A 23,657-nucleotide genomic window follows, 5' to 3' on the forward strand; every position below is an offset into this window, starting at 1 on the left:
TTTTTTCAACATAAGTTCTTTCCCTGGACTCACCTGAGTATTGCGGTCTGTAAGCAAGACCTGCAGGTGGTTGAAACCGTGGGTGGGTCCAGGTGAGATGAACAGAATAGTGCAGGTGCTCAGGTGAAACTCAGGCAAGGTGTCGGCACTGCGAAAGAAATCCTCAGTCTTTAACTCCTCCACCTTTTTAAGACGGCCACCGGCCAGTTCAATCAGGGAACCTTTGGCAAAATGAGGTAGGACTGCAGAAGGGGGAGGGTCGGGGCCAGCGACGGCAGGGCGGCAAAACGCCGCAGAGGTATCCCAGTTTGTCTCAGACCCGTGGCTGTTGTGCTTTCTGGGTGGGGAGTGCTGGGAGTTTCTCTGTGGGGAGGAAGGATGATTCAAAGGGTTAAGTTGTGGGTACGCCTGAGGGTTCTGATGGGCAGAAGGGCAGAGGGATCCTAGGGCATAGTAGATTTGAGCTCCAGCTTGGGAGGCACTTCCACTGTAAAGGTGGTCCTGAGAAGTGATTGCCTTTCCTGACTTTGCATCTGATGAGGGGGTCATTGGAGCTTTGGGTGTTCCCCGAGGGTCCCTGTCCCGCGGTAAGGAATGTGCACTTGTGCTCTCTTCTGGCAGAAGGCCTTTCCCAGTGTTCTGTCCTACTTTGTCCTCCAGTGTTCTTCTGCCATTGGCATATGAACCATCCAACCTGGTTATGCTGTCGTTTCTATAGTCATTGCAAGAAGGTGTTCTTCTACTAGACCCAGACCTACTGTCTGGGCCATCTACACCATTGGGCCGTCTGCCTTGGTACCTGAGTCTGCTTTCAGGGAGGGTGTCATGGTGATAGACTGTTGGCTGAGGATAAAGATTAGAGGAGAAAAAGGACGAGTTATAGTCTCGTCGACTGTGGCTATAGGACCACATTTCTCTGGACTCACCAGTGTAGACACTCTTAAATGTGGGCATAGAGATAAATGGCTGCAGATTTAGGGGTGGGATGTCAGCACGGAGCCAGCGGGAATGGTGGGAAACAGGATGATCCTGTCCTCCATCCATTCCACGTTCACACATCGTGTCTCTCCAGGATGCAGAGACTGACCCTCGTCTCTCACCCATCTGGACCGGCATGTACGAGTGCTGCACGGAGGGGCCATAGGACACCTGCCAAGGCAACGACAGAGGAAGGGGTGGCAGTGTGGGCAGAGGAGGTGGTTGAAAGTCACCACTTTCTCTGTGAACATCAGTGGAGTGATGATGCCTTCTGCTTCGGAAAGGGGCGGGGGGTTTGAAGTCATCCTCTGGGGCCGGCTGATCCGACGAGCCCTGTCGGGACTCGCGCTTCTTGGGGGGAAGAGACTCTTTGCTGCGGTCTGGGCTTGGATTCATGGGGAATTCCCCCTGGCCTGCTGGGCCACTCTAGGTTACATGGGCAGCTGGGGAGAACGAGGGGCCAGGAGAGACGCACGTTCTTCTGCTGATCAGCATCACGCATACCACGTATCACACACAGGCACGTTCAGAACTCCTACCCACCTGAGATGAAAAAGCAAACATTATTGACTTGCTATTGGATACATTTTTTGTTTGTTATTACTATGAAATTTAGTGCAAGAGTGTTCATAACACATTTCTTTAATTATATAGCATATTCGTTGCAAGGGCTATTTAACCCTCAGGGGGCTTAACTTCTGAGATGCCACAGTTGTGTGGAGAGATTGTGACAAACTGAATTCTATGCTTGTGGAATTGATTGTGTTTACTGTTTTACGTGGAATACAAAATGTATAGAAATATCAAGAATGGCAATTTTAGAATATAGGTGTACATGCAATGTGAAAGAAAACAGATCCTTGTGTAATGCTATGACTATGACCACAAGATATCGTTCCTTTAGTTTCATAGCAGCACATCACAACATCTGAAAGTGCTTTCAGCGGGAGCCAGAAATTGGCCAGTGGAGACTCTGAACTGATCTAAATATAACTTCCATATGATCATCATCATACTGCTGATGTGCTACCATTTACCGATACTCCAAAACACATTTCTCACACAAGCATGACAGGAGACAATATGGCAGTGTGTTGAAAAACTGGTTCTCGTTGTTCTTTAAGCTGTGACCTCTTCCAGAATCTTTCAGGCGCTGTTTTATCGTAGTTCACTGTGGGTTGATCTTTACAGCGATTAAAGCAAGCGTGTTTCATTCACAGCAGTCAGTGTGTGGAGGAGTTTCTCTAATGTCACTCTGAAGGCTCTAAATGAGACACTCTTATATTTGACAGCACTCTGCTGCCAGCACATCTGGTCTCTTTCTCAACGCCTCTGTCTACCACGCTGTCTGTACGGACTGAACCCGATACCCTGCTGCTGTCTCCATGGAAACTGAGTCCATACATCTACAGTGACCAAAGAAGGTTGAGAGGGTTCTCTATGGAAATGTATTGTGGAATTAAGAAAGAAACAGTTGGCTTAGTTTGTATACAGTGACCTCACAATCTAAGTATTGAATCACGCTGAATACAAGGAGTTGATATTTACCGATTTGATATCAAAAAGATGAAATCCAATTCTAATAATAAACAGCACACGTTTACATGAGTAATGTAATGTCAGTCTACCCAGTCTCACGAAATGACGTACCTATAGTCACGTAATTTTTTAAAAATTATTTTTCGTAATACTGCCACAGACCTCCGCGCCTTTCCGCGATCGTATCACGAAATTTTGTTTATGTGTCACTGTCACGAATTGGTTACTTAACTGCTTTTTCCTATTTTCAAACCATTGTCGCTTCGGTTTAGGGTTAGATTTGGTGTTTGCGTTAGGATGTCACTTTAAGTATTGGTTTATACTATTTTTTTCGGATGTTTTTATATTTTCTGATTTTTAGACCATTATCGCCTGGCTTTAGGGTTAGAGTTGGGTGTGGATCTCATTTTATTTTATATCTATCCTTAAACCGAAGTGACAATGGTAAGAAAATAGGACAAAACAGTTGATTAGCCAATACGTGACAATGACACATAAACAGAAATTTGTGATACGATCACAAAAACGCGGAACTTCGTGACAGTATCACGAAAAAGAAATAAAAATTATGCGACTATAGGTACGTAATTTTGTGAGACTGGGCTGTGTCAGTCAGTTGAAACTTGAATTATTAAGATTCTTCATAAACACCAGTCACACACATGTTTTATGTATAATTTATTATGTAATTGAAAAATTCAATAGTAGGTAATTGACCTGTACATAACGTTTGCTTTTATCTCAAATGTTTCATATATATGCATAGAGCTGGGTATCAAGTTTGACTTTTTAGGCACTGACCGAATTGCCTCGATACCATCGAGTAAAGGAATTCGATACCTAAAGTGTATTCGATTTTATGCGACAGCACAAGATCGGACCAGCGAATGACATCAAAGTACTTTGATGCGTGCGACTGCATGCGATGCAATATTTGCAAAAAGATTAATGCTGTCAAGGCGGGAAAACTACACAGCATAAACTGAAAGAGCAGAACGTTGCTCCGTCTTCAACTGTAAGAAGACAGAGCCGGGGCAGTCATCTTTTCAGTGTTGTTCTCACACGAATCCTCCTTCACCCACCACATGAGCTCTTCTCGAAAACTACAGATGACGACATAGGTGCTATGACTGGCACTTCGACAGGTAAAGCTAACATTGCAAACAAACAAACAAAATTGCTAGCTTATGTATGTGTAGCTATTGTTAGGTTTACGTTAACATTTCTGTGCTCTGTGACTTATTAGTCCAATAACCAGGGACTTACATAGCTTTTGATAATGTTTAGATATATGCAAGATATAGCTACATTAAGGCTGACAGGAACTAGTCAAGTTTATCTCACATTAAACTAGTTATCTTGTTAAATTGGGCATTCACAGTTAAGCATTCTTGTTTTTTTCCTCTTCGCAGCCTCTGCACCTGCCGACCCTTGCATAAGGAGACCATCAAATCTCTCTCTGGCAAAAAAGCAAAAATGACATCATTGATATAAGTCAGGAGCGGGCTGATCTGTCTCCTGAAAAAGCAGACATGTATTTAAAGATCTTAAGCCTATGTTGCAGGGAGCTGCACGTAGTGACGTTGCATTGAACTTTAATAAAAAAAACTATTTGCAGTGATTTATTGTCCGTGTGTTTCTGCAGTAACTCTTTCAGTTTTTTAAAGGGGTCATATTATGAGTTTTTTTTAAAGATGTAAAATAGGTATTTGATGTCCTCAGTGTGCGAATGTGAAGTTTTAGCTCAAAATACTTCACAGATCATTTATTATAGCATGTTAAAATTGAAACTTTGTAAGCCTGAGCAAAAAAGTGCCGTTTTTGGGTGTGTCCTATAAAATGCAAATGAGCTGATGAAATGCAAACACTGATCACAATGATGGTGGTTTGTTGCAAACTTAATTGTGCTGTCAATTATTTTTCTCTCTCTCTTTATCTTTGCACTAAATGGCAGTGATGTGGTTGGATAGTGCAGATAAAGGGGTGGTATTATTGTAACTGGCCTTGCTACCTACCTCACAAAACAGGTGAAATCTTAACAAACTAATTTTTCACATAGTTCCAAAGAATGGTTTACTAAAACTAAGTTACTCGGTTGATCTTTTTCACGTTTTCTAGCTTGATAGAAGCACAGGGGACCCAATTTTAGCACTTAAACATGAAAAAAATCAGATTTTCACGCTATGACCCCTTTAAAAAGTAGACAAACTGAAAAAAGTTTATTTAATGTATAACGCAATATGTTAAGTCTGATTTTATGAAACTGATATCAAATAAAGTATCATTCAGGAACCGGTATCGAAGGTATCGGTATCATAATTGAAAAGTTTTAAACGACACTCAGCACTTTATATGCACCATTTAATACATGATTTTAACACATAATCCTGAGGGATCTATGTGGTCAAGTATAAGCATGTTATTGCTGTGTATACTAAAATACACAACACAAATACAAATGCATGCACAAATTATTTAGTCTCTTAGTTTTCATGATATTTACACAATAGAAATGCAAAGGTTACAAAATAGAAGAACTTAGTAGTTTGTGCAAAGATTTGTTTGCACAGGAAGTTCAGTTTTATGAATCTTTCCTTTTTGAGTAAATATTTTTTCTGTGATCAGATTATATATATATAAAAAAACATTACAGCCCCCTGCTTTGAAAGCCTCGCTTTTTATGAAGAAATTTCATGTCGTGTATATGATGAGGAGGTGAAGCCACAGAGAAACACAGTCTGATGGGTGCACGGACAGAACTGCTGTCAGAAAAGACTAAACATTAATTCCTTTACATTGAGTCAATACCATTACTATATTAACTACAGTATATATAAACGAATCTTACAGACAACACTGCAAATCAATACACCTGTTTGTGCATTGTAGCCAAATCAATCGGGCTGGATTTTGTAAGATGTTTGAGATCTTGGGAATCAGAGCTACGAGTTTTCTCGCCTACAGTTTTTACATAATGGAAATTCAGGCAATCCCACTCCTTCTGATGGCTCCAACTAACTAAAAGACACTATTCATATTCAAGTTGAGTCACAGGAGGGTTTAACACTCCTCAAAAAGACAAAACACAGCAAAACTGTGAAGTACACTGCAGAAGACTGATGCGAACCAGAGTCTTAATCAAAAACAGCCAAAGATATACTGGATATCAAAATATATCAAACTATATGAACTATAAACCCCAATCTCTCAAATATAGAGTTTCAAGCGCGTGCCCTGATTTTACAAAATCAAAATTGTCATGACTTGAGCGTGCATGCACAGTTCATCATCCAAAGCGCTGTTGACCCGACGTGACTGACCTTGCTGTGGTGCGATGTGCAGATGTCATCCGTGTAATGCCACTCATTACTGCATCTCTTCAACAACACGCACACGTGAACGCACACAAACTTACAGACACAGTGTGTGCAAATACAGCAGACAAACTGTAGAGTCACAACATGTCGAAAGGCTGCGAGGCTGACTGCGATAAAGTGTGAGAGTTTGTGCGTGCGTGTGTGTTTGTGTGTGTGTATGTGTGTGTACACAGGGCTGAGGAAATGAGTAATATCGTGCAGTGTGAGGCATGTCTGCTATGCAACAACACACAGGCAGACCAGTTGCTGTTGTCGCCCACTCGCCTTACTCACTGCGAAAGGGATAAACACACACACGCATACGCACACATACACACACGCGCATGCAATAACAGACGGGTAATCACACACACACACTCACTCAACTGTGAGCATATGCATTTACATACGTGACAAGCATGTAGATGGATGATATATTCTCTGAAGGTTTTAAACACATTGTGATGCTCTAAAAACAATTAACACAATATTTTTCATTTAGTATTGGGATGCTGTGAGATCAATGCATGTAAATTTTTTTTGTAAAGTAACAACAGTTCCATATCATAGTCATATAAAATCAGCATTAAGACTAAGACAATATAAAACAGATTTTCTCCCAGCCAGTGTAATTTGGTAAAAAAAAGAAAGAAAATAAGCTAGATCTAATGACAAATAACATCTGCCTCGATAAAATAAACCAGTGGAGAGTAAAGAGAAAACATCCCTGTATCTTTTATTCATGTTGCAATGCAATGCTATGCTGGGTATCTGTAGACGTCACACTTTTATAATTAATTTGTAATAGATTTCAACATTCTTTCAATGCTCTCAACGATTGCATTGACTGTAAATATCACAGAAGTAAATTCACATATTTTACAGTGGAGCGCACGAGTAAAAGCATCTGATAGATCGAGTTATAAAGAAAGAAAGAAAGTCAAAAGGGCAAATCCGAACGAGACGGTGAGTTTACTTGAGAAGGAGAGAAAATGTTGAAGATGCTTCCCACACAAAGCCTCTATCTCAACGCTGTTATAGAAACCTGTGAGTCAAAGCAAAACCGTCCACACACACCCACAGTGTCCAGCAGATGCAGTGTCAGCGTTCTCTTTGATGACATGTATCTGGAGGAGAGTACCGGCACGCTCTTTAAATAGACTCTTGTTTGGAGGAGACTGGATTGAATTGCAAATCACTGAACAAGAACTGGTGTGCTAAACAGCTTTCATCACATTTCTAATCGTTTAAACTAAGATTCATTTGTTTTTACTGATAAAAAACTAGACCATTTTACCAGAATTTAGTCAATGCTGGTGAGCATCACACCTTAGAGATTCGACAGCACCAAAACTATAAAAGCTTTTTGCCGATATAACTTTGAAGAAAACCTTTGCAACACAAAAATCTGCCTATTGGGTATATGAAAGAACTAGTTAAAATTATAAAAACGATTTATAAAATGGCAAGTATGGGGGTGAGCCACTGAAAAACATGATTATATAGGAGCTGACACATAATCCACAAGAAAAATTCAGCCGTTTCAGCATGTATTTGGATATTGGGTTTAATGTGTTTAATGGGACTTTCCATCACAAACACTCAAGCTACTTGTGGTGAAGTACGAGAGTCAGAAATACAAAATTCTTATCTGATAGTAAAGAAGATGTTCAGATATTATGTAGAAAGGCCACATATAGTATACTGTACACATGTGAAGTGACACACCAGGACCACATAAAACAAACACACACATTTATCACAGTTTGAGCTTAAAGAGACTAAATTCAGTTTTCTTTCCTGTCTTTGCGTATTGAAACAGGAAGCTGTCAAGTCTGTTAACCATGATTTACTACTTGCTATTGCTAGTCGGTGGTATTTATAATTTAGGCCATGGGACATTTTTATATTCGAGAGCATGACATCTACCAAGTGCTTGATGATGCCATCAATATTTTCGTTCCTTTTCCCAGAAGAGAAACGCTATACTTTAAATCTGCTAATGTTATTTTTGTCAACTCTAAGATACTACTAAAAATACTTAAAACTTTTGCTAAAGCATGAATGGAGTACAAAATGTTTGTAAAATACAAAATAAGACTAAGTAGTATGGTCGATAGATTGTGATAAATTCGGATGCTGGAGCCGTGCGAGTCGGTTTTCCCGTGTGCAGCACTTCTCTGGGCGATCGAGTTTCTGAGCTCTGAAATCTTTATGATTCAGCACAATTCTGCAGGAGATCAGTGGAGGTGAAGGTGAGGAGAGGGACACGTTGGCTGAGGACACACCATGTATGAGTCTGTCTACAGCTTAGGTGAAACATTTGAAAATGTCCTTACAATTATCAGGTCAATTGTGAATTTTTCAACTTATTGTTTTAGCACCCATAAATAGTTCAGTACTAACTGAGCAGCTCCCCATGAGCAGAGGCCAAAGGTGATGATGGTGAAAAAAACACAAAACTCTTAGAGATAGATATAGATTATGGTGTGTTCACACCAGACGCGGTAGAGGCGGCAAGTGTGAGTGATTTACATGTTAAGTTAATGCGAAGACGCGAATAGGCATCCTGCGGCGCAGTAAGTAATGAGTTAAAAAATCTGAACTTTGGTGGATTTCCCTGCCACATTAGCCAATCAGGAGCTTGCTGTAACAGTGACGTGATTACAGGAAGCGAGCGGAGGCAGGAAAACAAAACAACAATGGAGGACAATCATCATCGCTACACGAGTACTTTTACAGGAGTTAAAAGGATCTTGTTTGGAAGACAGTGAATGAGGATGTCGAACAATCTGGTAAGTTTACTCAATTTGAGCTATATAAGCCACTCCCATGACGCGAATTTACATGCGGATGTCTCGAATGACTAGAATTTCACACGCGAATGAAACGACTAAACTCAGAATGTTCAAGCGTCCAACTACGTGCGAATAGTACGTTTTTGCCGCCACTTCAATGTTTGGCGTGAACGCACAGTTAGAGAGTAAAAAAAAGATATCGATATATCGGCTGATATTTTTTATGTGTATATAATAGGTACACATATACTACAGTATATTCAACCCATTCTTACTCCCCAAGGCGTCAAAATCTGAAGCATGTTCAAACGCATTCAGCGTCAGTATGAAGACGCGAAGGGTGCCCCTATGCGTCACTATATCGACGAAATGGGAACTCCGTTGCTTTCATGCTAATCCCTCAGCGTCGGATATAGACGAAAGGTAATCCAGGAAGGTGATGCCGTCACGTTATGCGACGATCGGCAGGATCATGCCGCTTCTGGACCGTAACTACTCAATTTTTATTCCAAATTTTTTCCCATTGTCACTTGGGGTTGGGGTTAGAACCACTTTCTGTTACATAAAATTACATCCTAACCCAAACCCAACTCTAACCCTAATCCCAAGCGACAATGGTTTAAAAATCAGAAGACAAAAAGTATAAACCAATACAGACATCCTAACCCAAACCGTAACTCTAACCCCAACCCCAAGCAACAGTGGCTTAAAAATCAGAAGACAAAAAGTTTAAACAAACTGACATCCAAACCCCAAATCTAACCCCAACCCCAAGCGACAATGGTTTAAAAATTGGAAAAAAATTGAGTAGTTACCATCCAGAAGCGGCATGATCCTGCTGATCGTCGCATAACGTGACGGCATCACCTTTTCGTCTATATCCGGCGTTGAGGGATTAGCATGAAAGCAACGGAGTTCCCATTTCGTCGATATAGTGACGCATAGGGGCACCCTTCACATCTTCATACTGACGCTGAAGGTGTTTGAACATGATTCAGATTTTGACGCCTTGGGAAGTGAGAATGTGTTGGTATATAATATGCAGCAGGGGGCCAAACTTTTACCCTTATTTTTACCTTTTACCTTTTATATATATAAACTCTTAAAGATGGGTATTTTTCTTCAAAAATACAAAATTTTGAGCAAAAAGCTGAAATAATAGCATTTTTGTGAAGGAATTTTGTCAGCATGGCCGGACTTACCAATGGGCTTGAGCCCAGGGGCCTCGGCCAGTAGGGGACCCCCGTGCTTGCTTGCGTTCGTTTGATTTGTTCAGTCATTTTAATTTGGTTGGTGCTGAATTGTTTGTTGCTGCATTTAATTCGTTAACATATATGTGTCAGTCATCTTGGTGCTGAATATGACGCGCTGTGTTTACTGCTTTTGAAACCCATAGATGCTAGTATATAGCGAATTACGCGAAATGAGAGTCATGAATGAGCTTTACAGATAACGAGAAAGGGCAACGCGAAAAGGAAGCGCTTGGTGAAATGAAAAAGATTACTAGAGTAAGTATGGTCTTGTAACTCTGTTTTTCCTTGTTTGTTTGTTTCTTCAGCCGTGTAGTATAACGTGATACGCAGTATACCCACTAGGAAAGATCAAGGATTTCCGTATACCCACTTAAATAAGCGCGAGGATACGTAATACTAGCGTGTGACAAACTTTTGACACTTTCATTCATAAATTGACATCTGAATCACTCACCATTCGCATGTTCCACTTGCTACTTTGGTGGGTTGAACCTCATATACAGTCGGCTATTTGGTATTTGGCTTCATGCGGCACTGCGCGATCCAATCATCATATGAAATCAAATTATCGCGGATTTGCGGCGCAAAAGTGACTGGAAAGCAGACAGGTTTGTTCATGTGGTGCAACAACAGCCAGACGAATGACATCAAAGTACTGCGAGAGCGATTCAAGAAATCACACGGAGAAGTCTGCTTTCTAATCGCTCTCGCGGTAATTTGACATCACCAAACGTTCTGCGTAGCGCCAAATGAAATCCAATCTGCTCGCAGTCTGCAGTTCACACGACACTGTAACCAAACACTCCCTGTGGAGAAGTGAACGAGTGGAGCAGAGCTACAAACATAACAAAATCCGGACAGTTAACAACGCACATATGACTATATCAACATTTAAATCATAAGTCCAGACTCCAGTTTATAACTTCATCTGGAGGTGAGGATCACATTTTAAACTTCTGAAAAGTGTTCATTTTATATCTACTTCAAGGTTTAAATGTATTACGTTCATATCAGACAAAAATTAATTAATGATCATCTTCTCCACTTTGGTTTTTGGTGTCTAACATTATATGATGTCTTGTCATAATTATTAAATAACATCCTAAAATCTTTTCTTTTTCATTCTTAAACACTGCACCACTTGTATTAGGCTATATCCAAAAATACACTTGTTGTACCCTTTCAAATAGTACACATTTGTACCTAAAGAGTGCATATAATGGGTACAAATGTATCCATCTCTGTACCTAAATGGTAAATATTAGGACCGTCCCAGTGATACCATCCCAGTGACAGCTTTTGTACCTTTAATTCTGAGAGTGTAGGGCCCAAAATGTATTCAAGCCCAGGGGCCTCCACCCCGGTAAGTCCTGCCCTGTTTGTCAGAGATCAGATTCAGAATGATTATCAAAACATACACAGAGTTTAAAATTAATAAAAAAAATTTTGCTTCAGTTTTTTTTATAAATTTGTAAAAGGTGCCATCTAGTGGATAATTGGGGTATTACAGATTCCCATAAAAATTCATCAGGAACACATTTTTTTCATCCAAATGATTTCTCTTAATTGATGAGATAACTCGTCAATGGTGGGGAATGAGTTAATTACTGAAAACTAATTTTCTTTTTTAAACAATTGCAGTTTAACATTGCAAGAGTCAAATGTTAATAGTAGAACTATGAACATTTGACAAAAAAACTTATTTTGTTTACAACTGTTTAACTTTCATAAATTCTTACATTTCATGTATTATTTATATTTCTTTCTTAATATTTAAAAAATATATAGGCCAAACTGTCTTTCCATTGTACACTACATAGTGCCCCTAGTGGCAGTCATAATCAAATTTCAGTTTAATCATAAATCCTTGCCCACATAAGAGCTACTTCCAGCGCAAGAGCCTTAAATCTATGAATATATTTATACTTAATAATTTACTTATCAGTAAATCAACCATTTTAAAGGATGCAAGTGTTACTCATAAAGTTGACTGGCCCTGTACTACAGTACTGGTGGTGAGGCCAGAAATTTTAAACTGAGTGAACCTTGGTGAAATAGGGTGGACCTCAATGCCTAACCAATATGGTTACACAGATTACATTACATTTTTTGAGTCATGGATCAAATAATGTTTGATGTGGATCAGCAAAAAATGGGAAAATAAAATAATGAGAACAAATCAAGAAATTATAAGCATATGGAAATAGAAAATGTATATTTTTGTATTTAGGAACAGAAATGAAAACAAATGAATAATAACACAATAATAACAATAATAAATATAATACATTTTTAAAGCTACAAAAATTCTCTTAAGCTCGTATTGCATTAACCCTAATAAGACCCTTGGGGTCAATTCTACCCCCAAGTCACTTTTCTTTAGTTTAAAAACATGGTTCCCTTTATCTCAGTGGAATAAGATTTTGTGACTTTTCCAGATTATCTGTCAAGATTCATATAAAAAAACTGGGCTTTATTCGGTCGTTCTAAAGAGGCGTAAAAAATTCCCTTAATTAGTCCCTTTGAGGGTAAAAATGGCCCCAATTGAAACGAATGGAAATGCAAAAAATATTTTTTTTTTTCTTTTTATTTGTCAAAAAAAAAATCTATGCATCCAAAATAAATCTGAACATTTCAACACAGAAAGGTAGGCCTGGTACTAGAGTACAAATGTTACGTAGAAAATACATGCTCAATCACACACACACACACACACACACACACACACACACACACACACACACACACACACACACAAACACAAACACACAAAGGTATGACTGCCACAAAGAGTATTTTTTTTACAGAATTTGGCAAAAAACAGCCACAGATGCAAAACAAAGATGTAAAATACTCACACAGGTGACACACACACACACACACACACACACACACACACACATGTGCGCACTAGTGATGGGAAGTTCGGATCATTTTTCTGATTCGGATCTTTGAATCTCGTTCATCAAAATGAACGAATCTTTTTTGAGTCATTTCGTTCTTTTCGTTCATTTAAAATATGATTACCTATAATTTCACAAATTACCCCAAAATAACCACTTATGCAAACAATTATGACATTTCTAACAAGTTATGAGAAATTAAAATCCTCATTTCATTATTTCTTGACACAAGCTCTGAAACCTGCACAAGAGATAGAAATGATTAGCTTACCTCCTAAGTCAGTCCCCATGTACAGGTCAGGGTAATGCAGCCAAAACCAAATTATAAGAAACTGAACTTCATATTTATCACATTTGTATGCCTCCTCTTGTGTCTACAGATGTTAGTTCTCAACTCGTCACTGTCTTACTGACTCTCTGTGTTCGGCAAGGCTGTGCCGTGTGATATACAGCACAGGACCGGAAAGAGAAATGATTAGTTCATCATTCTCTTGAGTTTGGGACGGGTTCGAGTCTTTCGTTCTTCCTGTCAGCCTCATAGAGGCTATGCTGTCAGTACCGGAAAGATAAATGATTAGTTCATCTTTCGAGTCGAGTTCAGCCGATTCCGAGTCTTTTGTTCTTCCTGTCAGTCCCATAGAGGCTATGCCGTCAGTACCGGAAAAAGAAATGATAAGTTCATTCAAGTCTTGAGTTTGAGTTCGGCCGGGTCCGAGTCCTTATGTCATGTGATCGCTGGTATATCACATTAAATACAACATTAGATTCGTATTATTGATTGCATCTGAATGTATCCTATATTGTTTTATATTTAGTCATTAAAATACAAAATATGTGCAAAAACATTATTTGAAAAATAGAAGTTCCATCTTATTGAAGAACGAAAGACTTGGACTCGGCCGAACTCGAAAGGTGAGCTAATCATTTCTCTTTCCGGTACTGGTAGCATAGCCTCTATGGGACTGACAGGAAGAACAAAAGACTTGAACCCGTCCCGAACTCGAGACTCAAGAGAATGATGAACTCATAATTTTTGTTTCAGATTCAGAACCAATATATTGCGCAATGCGCATGCGCGGTCAACACAAAATGAACGAATCACATTCTGAGACAACTCGGTAGTCCCGAGTTATATTAAAGATTCGTTCAAAATGAACGAATCGTTCATGAACGACACACCACTAGTGCGTGCACATACACACACACACACACACAAACACTTGAGGTTCATAGACTCCACCTTAAAGATCTAACGGGTACCTTAAATGAGATGCTGAAAAAGGCGAGAACCTGTTTTTTCTCAGCTTATATCCTCAAATAAGCAGAACCCTAGAATTTTATTTGACACCATTAATACAATAGTTTCTCCAACTAGCCCAACTACTTATCTAAATCTGACTGTAATGAATTTCTCCACTTTTTTGTAAATAAGATCAGAGATGTTAGGGCGAACCTCTCACCATCTCTGTCCCAGTATTCAGACTGTGACTCGTCTCCTGCACATTGTTGGTCCACTTTTACACCTGTGACATTACATGACATTATCTCGCTGTTAAACTCTATGAAGTCCTCTTTTTGTCCTATGGATATTGTTCCTACTGTGCTACATGGTTTATTTCACAAATTCCAGTCTGGTTTTCGTAAAAACCATTCCACAGAAACAGCATTACTAAAAATTTTGAGTGATATTATGATGTCGGCTGATTCTAAGGAATACACAGTGATGGTTTTATTAGACCTCTCATCAGCTTTCGACACTATTGATCATAATATTATGATAAATAGACTTCGTGATTTGGTTGGTATGTCTGGATCAGTTTTGAAATGGTTTTCATCTTATCTGTCCAGCAGAAGCTTTAGTGTCTACGTGAATCAGATTATGTCTGAAACTGCTGAATTATCGGGTGGTGTTCCTCAGGGTTCTGTCTTGGGTCCCATTCTGTTTCTCCTTTACATGTTTCCTTTAGGTCAGATAATTAGCCAGTTTAGTGATATATCCTACCATCTATATGCAGATGATATCCAACTGTATTGTTCCTTTAAGGAAACTGAGTTCTTTAAATGATCATCTCTAATCAACTGTCTGACTAGTATCAAACAGTGGTTATGTGAGAACTTTTTGCTTCTAAATTCTGACAAAACAGAAACACTAATTATCGCCCCTGAGAGCAAAATCCCAAATATAAAACAACATATTAGTGACTTAGGCTCGTCTGTCAAACCGAGCCTCAGGAGTTTAGGTGTTGTGTTTGATTCAGCTATGTCCTTGGAGCTCCACACTAAACATTTAGTGAGAAACTGTTTCTTTCAATTGAGAAATATTTCGAAATTAAGATCTTTTGTGACTAAGGGTGAGTTGGAGATGATCATTCATGCGTTCATCTCCTCTCGTTTAGACTACTGCAACAGTCTTTTTACTTGTTTGAGTAAGAAGGACCTTTATCGTTTACAGGCTGTCCAGAACTCTGCGACAAGGCTTTTAATCCACATTAAGAAAAGAGAGCACATCACACCACTCCACTGGTTACCGGTCCAGTATAGGATACATTTTCAAATTCTGGTTCTCACTTTTAGGGCCTTACATGGCCAAGCCCCTACCTACATCACTGATTTGATACAGCCTTACACTCCAATTTGAAGCCTTAGGTCATTAGATCAGAACCTATTAGTCGCTTCCCGTACTCATTTTAAAACTAGAGGGGATCAGTCATTTAAGGCGGTTGCTCCTAGGCTTTGGAACGCTTTGCCTCTTTCTTTGCGCTGTGCAAATTCAGTTGATTCTTTTAAAAACAACTGAAGACTCTGCTCTTCAAACAGGCTTTTGGTTAGTCGGAGGTTTTTATGGTTGTTTGTTGTGTTTGTTAATTGTATCTTGTATTTTGTAGAATGTTTTTAAATGTTTTGTATTATATTTTATTCTAAAGCACTTTGTGATTTTTATCTGTAAAAAGTGCTATATAAATAAATTTTACTTACTTACTTACTTACTTACTTACTTACTTACTTACTTACTTACACACACAAACACAGACTCACACACAAAGACACAGTAAAACTTACACACACATAAAGACACACACTATTACTTGTGTAAGTAATTTTTTTCTATTACTTACCATTTTTAGACAATTACACCTAACATGACAGAAGTGCAAACGTCACAACTTACCCCATAGGCGGGGTTAATTGTAACAGGCAGGGGGTTAGTTGTAACACTTGCTAAAAATTAAGTTTGCAGACAAATATTTCAATACTACTTTGACTATATACTTGAAGTGGATATTGTTTATATATCTGTCTATAATAGACAGGTATCCACACTATTCATCCCTCATCTGAACATAGTTCAAGAAAACGCAGCACAATTATTGCAAAAAACATTTTTATATGTGACCCAGTCTGTAAAAACCATACTAAAGTCTCAAAATCTAATTCTGAGATAATGAGCATCAAAGCCATTAATTTCATTATGATTTTAATCTTTAACATTACCGTAGTCAATCAATATTAATTTACCAAAAAAGTTGCTAGGAGCCGCAGACATATTTCAAAATGATGCTATGTTTTAGTCAACAAGACACTGATTGAGACGACATAATTGACAATAACATAACACCGAAAAAACCACCCCAGTCTCACGGAATTTCGTTATATAGTCACATATTTTTTTATCAACCTGATCTCACGAATTTCCGTGGCATAGTCACGGAATTTTGTGCTCATTTTTCCGTGGCATTCTCACGGATCTCCGCATTTTTCCGTGGCCCTGCTACGGACTGTCTTTTTCCGTGGCATTCTCACGGATTGGTTACTCAACTGTTTTGTCCTATTTTCTTACCATTTTCGCTTCGGTTTAGGGTTAGATTTACATAAAAATGACATCCCTACCCAAACCCAACTCTAACCCCAACGCCAGGCGACAATTGTTTAAAGTTTAGAAAATATAAACGAATAAATCAGAAAAAATAGTATAAACCAATAGTTAAAGTGACATACTAACGCAAACACCAAATCTAACCCTAAACCGAAGCGAAAATGGTTTGAAAATAGGAAAAGCAGTTGAGTAACCAATCCGTGAGAATGCCACGGAAAAAGACAGTCCGTAGCAGGGCCACGGAAAAATGCGGAGATACGTGAGAATGCCATGGAAAAATTAGCACAAAATTCCATGACTATCCCACGGAACTTTGTGAGATCATGTTGTTTTTTATTCTTTTTCGTAATATTATCACGAATTGCCGCGTTTTTTCGCGATCGTATAACGAATTCCTGTTTTTGTGTGATTATTACGTATTGGTTACTCAACTGTTTTGTCCTATTTTCTTACCATTGTCACTTCGGTTTAGGGATAGATTTACATAATATGACATCCATACCCAAACCCAACCCTAACGCCAGGCGACATATAAAAAAATAAATCAGAAAAAATAGTATAAACTAGGGCTGTCAAAATTAACGCGTTAATAACGCGTTAACGCAAATTCATTTTAACGCCACTAATTTTTTTAACGGAGATTAACGCAACGCGCAATTTCTGTTTGACCCTTGGTCCAGCCCATAGTTGAATGAACAGAGACGCAGACAAATGTGATTCTCTCTAAATGAGTAAAAGGTTTTCATAGAAATAAGAACATTAAGCAAATCGTCTACCAAATCCAATGCTCTAAATGCTCGTTGGACATCTGATATGATCTTTATTTATACGTCTGAGAGGTGTAACGTTCCCGTCCTCCTAATGCTTAATCTAATACAAAAATGCGTCTCAATTCATTTTGGTTTCGCTTTTATGCATGACTTAGAAAATAGACTGCAGGACTTGCTTGATGTTAAAAGAGTCATTAAGAGAGATAAAGTTCGGTACCTGATTAATGTTAAAGAGTTATTAAGTGCGATAAGACTCAAAAGCGATCCCCTCACGCTGACTGACTAATATCTGAACCGCGTGCACACAGACGCGCGAGTGCGCGACCCGGATATATAGACATCTACACAAAATTACAGTTTTACAAATATCTGTTTTGATAAGAATTCACGCAGGTAGGCTCTATAATCTGTTATGTTTTAAGTAAATGTTTGGTTAACTGTTGGGTAAAACTATCTGATGTGTAACATTATATTAGATCACTTAGATTTTAAGCAGTCTGTCTCAATGTCAATCAAACAAAAGGAAAAAAAGTTGAACATACATTGATGATGTTTTTGCTTTGTGTGTGCTAAATCTATTAGTTTTACCAGTGATTTTAAGGGATTGATGTGGTAATATAATGTATGGATGTGGAAATTTTTGTGGTAATTTGACTCTTTCAACTTCAAACACGTGTAGCTCTGTCATATTTTGTTATATTTCAACAAATCATGCATTGTTCTATGTTTTAATAGAGAATGTCAAAATATTTTTTTAAATTTGCTTATTCTGACTCAACTTGCCTGCACAGGTCACAAATGATGCAGCAGCAAACAAAAATGGAGAAAGAAAAATCTTCTGAAAGGAAAATTCATATACAAAACAATGGCTGGTGATTCTGTTAAAATGTAAACAGGCTGTTGTTAACATACATTTGCATAAAGCATCTATATATGTATATATGATTAGAATATTAAAAACCTGAAAAGTGTTAAATTAGGGTAAATTTAGAATGGATAAAAATGTGCGATTAATTTGCGATTAATCGCAGTTAACTCATGAAATCATGCGATTAATCTAGATTAATTTTTTTAATCTATTGACAGCCCTAGTATAAACCAATAAGTAAAGTGACATTCTAATGCAAGCACCAAATCTAACCCTAAACCGAAGCGACAATGGTTTAAAAATAGGAAAAAGCAGTTGAGTAACCAATACGTGATAATCACACGAAAACAGGAATTCGTTATACGATCACGAAAAAATGCAGAAATTTGTGATAATATCACGAAAAAAGAATAAAAAAAATATGTGACTATAGATGGTTTCAGCAGTAACAACATAAACAAGCGGCTGTCGCAGTCCGCAGTAACTTCCGGTAAACTCCGCTAATAATAAATAACAACAAAGTTCTTTAAACGTAGTTTATTTATATAACAAGCAAAAAACAACACATAGATTACCTAGGAAACCAAAACATTTGTTATTTTTGACAGGCATTTGTTCAAGAGATCAGTTTCGCAACTAATCAGACCTTTAAACAAACGAAACCGGAAGTAAGGTTCGGATCCAGAGGTGTATCACGTGCGTCCGATGAAACCGTCTATATCACAAAACTTTGTGAGACTGGGTAGAAAAAAATATGATAAAAAAATTACTTGCATGCCAACAAAACACTCTTTCATCAATAACTAAAACATTATACATTTCCATAAAATTGCAGGAGACCATCTTTTGGCAGCGTGAAAACAATACCAGAACAACAACTCACTTAAAGTTAGGGTAACACATTTTGAAAAATGCTAACGGTAGCCGCCTAGCAATGAAATCCCGATCCCACCCTCAAGTCAAATCGCCATCCAAAGTCACGCCTCTTTCAAAACACATGAACACGCACAGATCAGACGGTCACATCTCATGTCTCATTAGTACAAAGACGAATAACACTTCCAAAATAACCAAACAACTGGTTTACATCAGAATTAGTTAAAGCACACTTTTGGTTGTGTAGACATAGTAACTGTATCGTTACACTAATCCGTAAACGAACACAAATTTCAGAAGCAACACAACGTTTAATCAAAGTAAAATATTTGAATCCATTTAAATACAAACATATCGCGTACCTACCTTACCAAAATAAACAGTGCAACGACTCTTTCAGACCCTTTGCAGCTCCTGCAGCTGTTTCATCTCGTGGTAAAGCAGTAAAGTTACCGATGTTCATTTCGGTTTTTGCTCTTGCTGATCCAGGCAGTTTTTGCTGTTGTTGTTATAAAAGATGCCTTTAGTTTTGTGCCTCCTGTGTAGGTTGTCAATTTAGCAGAAAAGTTTGCTGTTCTCACTGTTTACAGGCAGGAGGTGAGCGCACGTGAACGCGCTGATGACTTATGGTGTCTGCGTGGACTCGCTGCGCGGTTGGCATTCAAATTACGCTTACGTATGAGGGACAAAAATGGAAACGTCCGTTCGGACCGACATCTATGATTTGTTGAACATTTTTTGGTCCTACGCCTTTCACAGATAACATACATTTCTACAAATACATTTAAACAACTTAACACAGTGATTGCTATCAGGATGTAAGGAGACTTTTAACCAGCATAACAAAAAATGTTTCAGGATCAAATCTGTTACCCTACCTTTAGTCTCGCGTAGCCAGACCTTCAATACTGAAGGTCTGGTGTTTTTCGCTGCTTTTTCTGGACAAAGCCCGCCCACGAGCTGTTTGACCGACATGTCAAACAACCAATCACAGTTTGTTTCATCTAGCGTCACGTTTCGGACTCCCCACAATAACGAGCCGGCTGGCAACAAGTTAGTATCTAAATAAACAACATTACTCACCATAGAACAACGTTGTGCACTTCATCAACAGCCACACCAATGAGACGCCCCCGTTAAACATCTGTTTGAAGCGTATCTCTCCACTTTTTAACACATACAAGCAATTCAGGAGAACCAAACTTTTAAACTCCACTAACTGCCTTAAAGAAAACCCTTGGACGTCTTTTAGAGAGTCGATGCCGCGAACTTTGCATATTTTTGAGAATCCAATGTTTAGCTGATCATGATAACTGCTCATTATTATCCACGTGAACACGACTGATTCTCTTCCTCAATGGAAAGTCAGAGCTTTGTTTTCCAGGGACCGAAACTAATCGGGACACTCGCGTCTCCTGGAAATCCGTTTTTTTCCAACCCATCAAAGACGACTTTAACATTCTCACAGGGTTTCCAGAAAAGTGTACGAAAAACATCAGACGTTCAGCCAACAGTTTGTGGGCGTGACGTCTGAGGCTGAGACTACCCTACCTTTAACCCTGTGTAACAATGTAAAGAGTGTGTTACAATTAACTGCGTAAGTTTGTGCCCCGCGCACCCCTAATTCCGAAATATACTGGAGCTAAAACTGATGTTGTAATGTTTGGACCAAGTGATTTGAATGACTCTGGTAATTTGGCAATTTAACATAATTTGTTACTCCATATGCAAAAAACCCTTAAACAACTAAATGCCGTGGTTAAAGCACTTTTATTTTCCATTAACAACGCCTTGCAAAAGTGACACCTCTCCTTTCTTTGAGGGCATGATTGAAAGCCAAGATTAATACTACAGTACGTAGAGTGCTTAAACAAGTAAAGTCTTGTAACAACCTGATTAAAGTCACAACTGCACTGAAACAATCAATGATCCATTGAGAGCTGTGTGAGTGTCTGTGTGTGTGCTATTCAGTAGCATTGCTATTCCTGTGACGGTCCAGGCTAAAGCAGGATTAGATGAGTACTGAGTGAAGGGTTCGGTGTGAGTGCTGGGTTAGCCCGCCGGTAAAAATAGGGCTGCCGCATATAAGCCTGCTTTCATGCAGTATAAGTTAAAAATATGACTCGTCTAATTTCATCCCCAATTGGAAACCCTTGCTGTTCTCAGAGAGGGATTGCAGATGTGGCTGCTGCTTAAGGTTTGATTTTTAGGAGTCACATTATAAAAAACAATCTCATATGGGATTTGTACAGTAGTTTAGTAATAGTAGAGCTCTGAAGAACAGCTTGGGTGACATGCGGTGATCTTTGTGGTTATGCACGTGTGATAGACTTTAAGAGCAGTGTGTGACAGACAATAAACAATATCACCACTCAATATTCATCTCTCTTATACAGCAACAATAATTGAGGGAATTCACACAACCCTAGTGTTTGTCAGAAAATAGTTTGTAATTTGGCCAGGAAATGATCCGTTTGGTGCGAAAGAAAAGCAACTACAATAAAAATTGAAAGCAATTATATATTATATTCCTACAATTACCATCTGAATAGGACTTTAAGCAGCCCAGTCTCACGAAAAAAGAATAAAAAAAATGACGTGACTATATCACGAAACCTCGTGAGACTGGGTAGCAGCATTAATATCTAACAAAAGTTCAGTTTTTGTATTGATCTGCCAACAAGCTGATAATCTGAATGTTTCTGTGAATTGGCTGCTGATCTAGTGTGTTTCCTCTCTACAGCCATTCAAACGCTGTCTCGCTGATAGTCATGTAATTTTTTTATTCTTTTTTCGTGATATTATCACGAATTTCCATGTTTTTCCGTGATCGTATAACGAATTCCTGTTTTCGTGTGATTATCACGTATTGGTTACTCAACTGCTTTTTCCTATTTTTAAACCATTGTCACTTCGGGTTAGATTTGGTACTTGCATTAGAATGTCACTTTTTGTATTGGTTTATACTATTTTTTCTGATTTTTTTTTGTCACCTGGATAGAGTTGGGTTTGGGTAGGGATGTCACCCTAAACCGAAGCGACAATGGTAAGAAAATAGGACAAAACAGTTGAGTAACCAATATGTGATAATCACACGAAATATCTATAACAGAGGTGTCCAAACCAAAGTTGTCCCGCAATGACCTTTAATTAGCATTTTAATATAACATTTTATGTTTAATTTGTACATTACAAACATTTTAATTAAATGCAAGGAATTTAAGTGAATAAAAGGAAATTTAAAAATGAATGGCAAAATTATTATTCTTTTTTTTACAACAGTTACCTTTGGAAATGTAACTGCATTAGTTATGTAATGTTTGTTTATTTGTTTTTTACATATTAGAACATTTTAAATTAAGAGAATCAGGGCAACTTTAATTTTAATATAAACAAGCAACATTTACTTTCGCCCCGTGGCCCTCAGTCAGGTTTGATTTTTGGCCCTTGGTAGGAAAAGGTTTGGGCACCCGTGCTCTAAAAGAAGATAACACGTTGGAACTGTAATATAAACTTTTTTGTTTGTGTTCAACTGAAGAAATTAAGTTTTATATAAATATATATATATATATATATATGTGTGTGTGTACATATACAGACCCTTTTACAGCTCACGTGATCAAATAGCCTGCGTGCGCATCTTTATTAGCAACGGAAGTGGTGTTGTTCCCCATTGGTTACTCCGCTATAGTACACGGATCTGGAGCAGTGTTGAAAAAGTGGATGAGTCAACTTTTCAAAATAACTTTCTCTGTATGTGTTGCTTTACAGTTGATTCTTGCCATCCTTCCGTTGCCAAACTGCGCGTGCATACGTTGCCACGTCATCATTGTGTACAAACAGTAAAATGGTCTATAGATCTGGGATGAGTAAATTATGTGAGAATTTTACATTTTCACTTTAAGAACCAACACTATAGACGGTTTCAGCAGTAACAACATAAACAAGTGGCTTTCGTGGTCAACACGTAACTTCTGGTAAACTCCGCTAAGAATAAATAACAACAAAGTACTTTAAACGTATAGTTTATTTATATAACAAGCAAAACAAACAACACAGAGACCACCCAGGAAACCAAAACATCCGCTATCCTCGACGAGGCATCTGTTCAAGAGTTCAGTTTAGCAACTAGTCAGACCATTAAAAACTGAAACCAGAAGTAAAGTTCGGACCAGACGCGTATCGCGTCCAATAAAACCATCTATAGATCAACTAGTAGAGCCAGCGCTAGCAACACAACTGTCAAGGCTTCCATTCTTAGGGAACACACATTATGTGTTGCTTAAAAGCACTGTAAATTGCTTTGGGTAATCTGATTGGCTGACACCTGCATTCTGAAAGTGAGTTTGGTAAAACTGTGCAGGAGGACTAACGGTGGTCTGGTTTGTACACATGTTTGTCTCTCGTGGAATCGCTGTAACCCTAATGGAGATATGAACTGT

The 23,657-nt window shown here is 38.4% G+C and overlaps 1 protein-coding gene across 5 annotated transcripts in view; it reads right to left on the reverse strand.

Moving 5' to 3' along the window:
• The window catches only part of LOC129430800 (uncharacterized), a 31,085-nt gene that overhangs the window by 1,685 nt on the left and 5,743 nt on the right, over positions 1-23,657 (reverse strand). For 3 of the 5 annotated variants that reach the window (XM_055188346.2, XM_055188348.2, XM_055188350.2), the window contains one exon: positions 34-1,521. In XM_055188346.2, coding sequence (XP_055044321.1) covers positions 34-1,374 — 1,341 coding nt within the window. In that variant the 5' untranslated portion in view covers positions 1,375-1,521. Of the gene's footprint in view, positions 1-33; positions 1,522-5,837; positions 6,109-13,098; positions 13,246-23,657 lie in introns of those variants that run through there. The other 2 variants (XM_073874907.1, XM_055188347.2) reach the window with 2 other exon arrangements.

This window comes from Misgurnus anguillicaudatus, chromosome 13 (assembly GCF_027580225.2).
Source record: "Misgurnus anguillicaudatus chromosome 13, ASM2758022v2, whole genome shotgun sequence".
Lineage (NCBI taxonomy): Eukaryota > Metazoa > Chordata > Actinopteri > Cypriniformes > Cobitidae > Misgurnus > Misgurnus anguillicaudatus.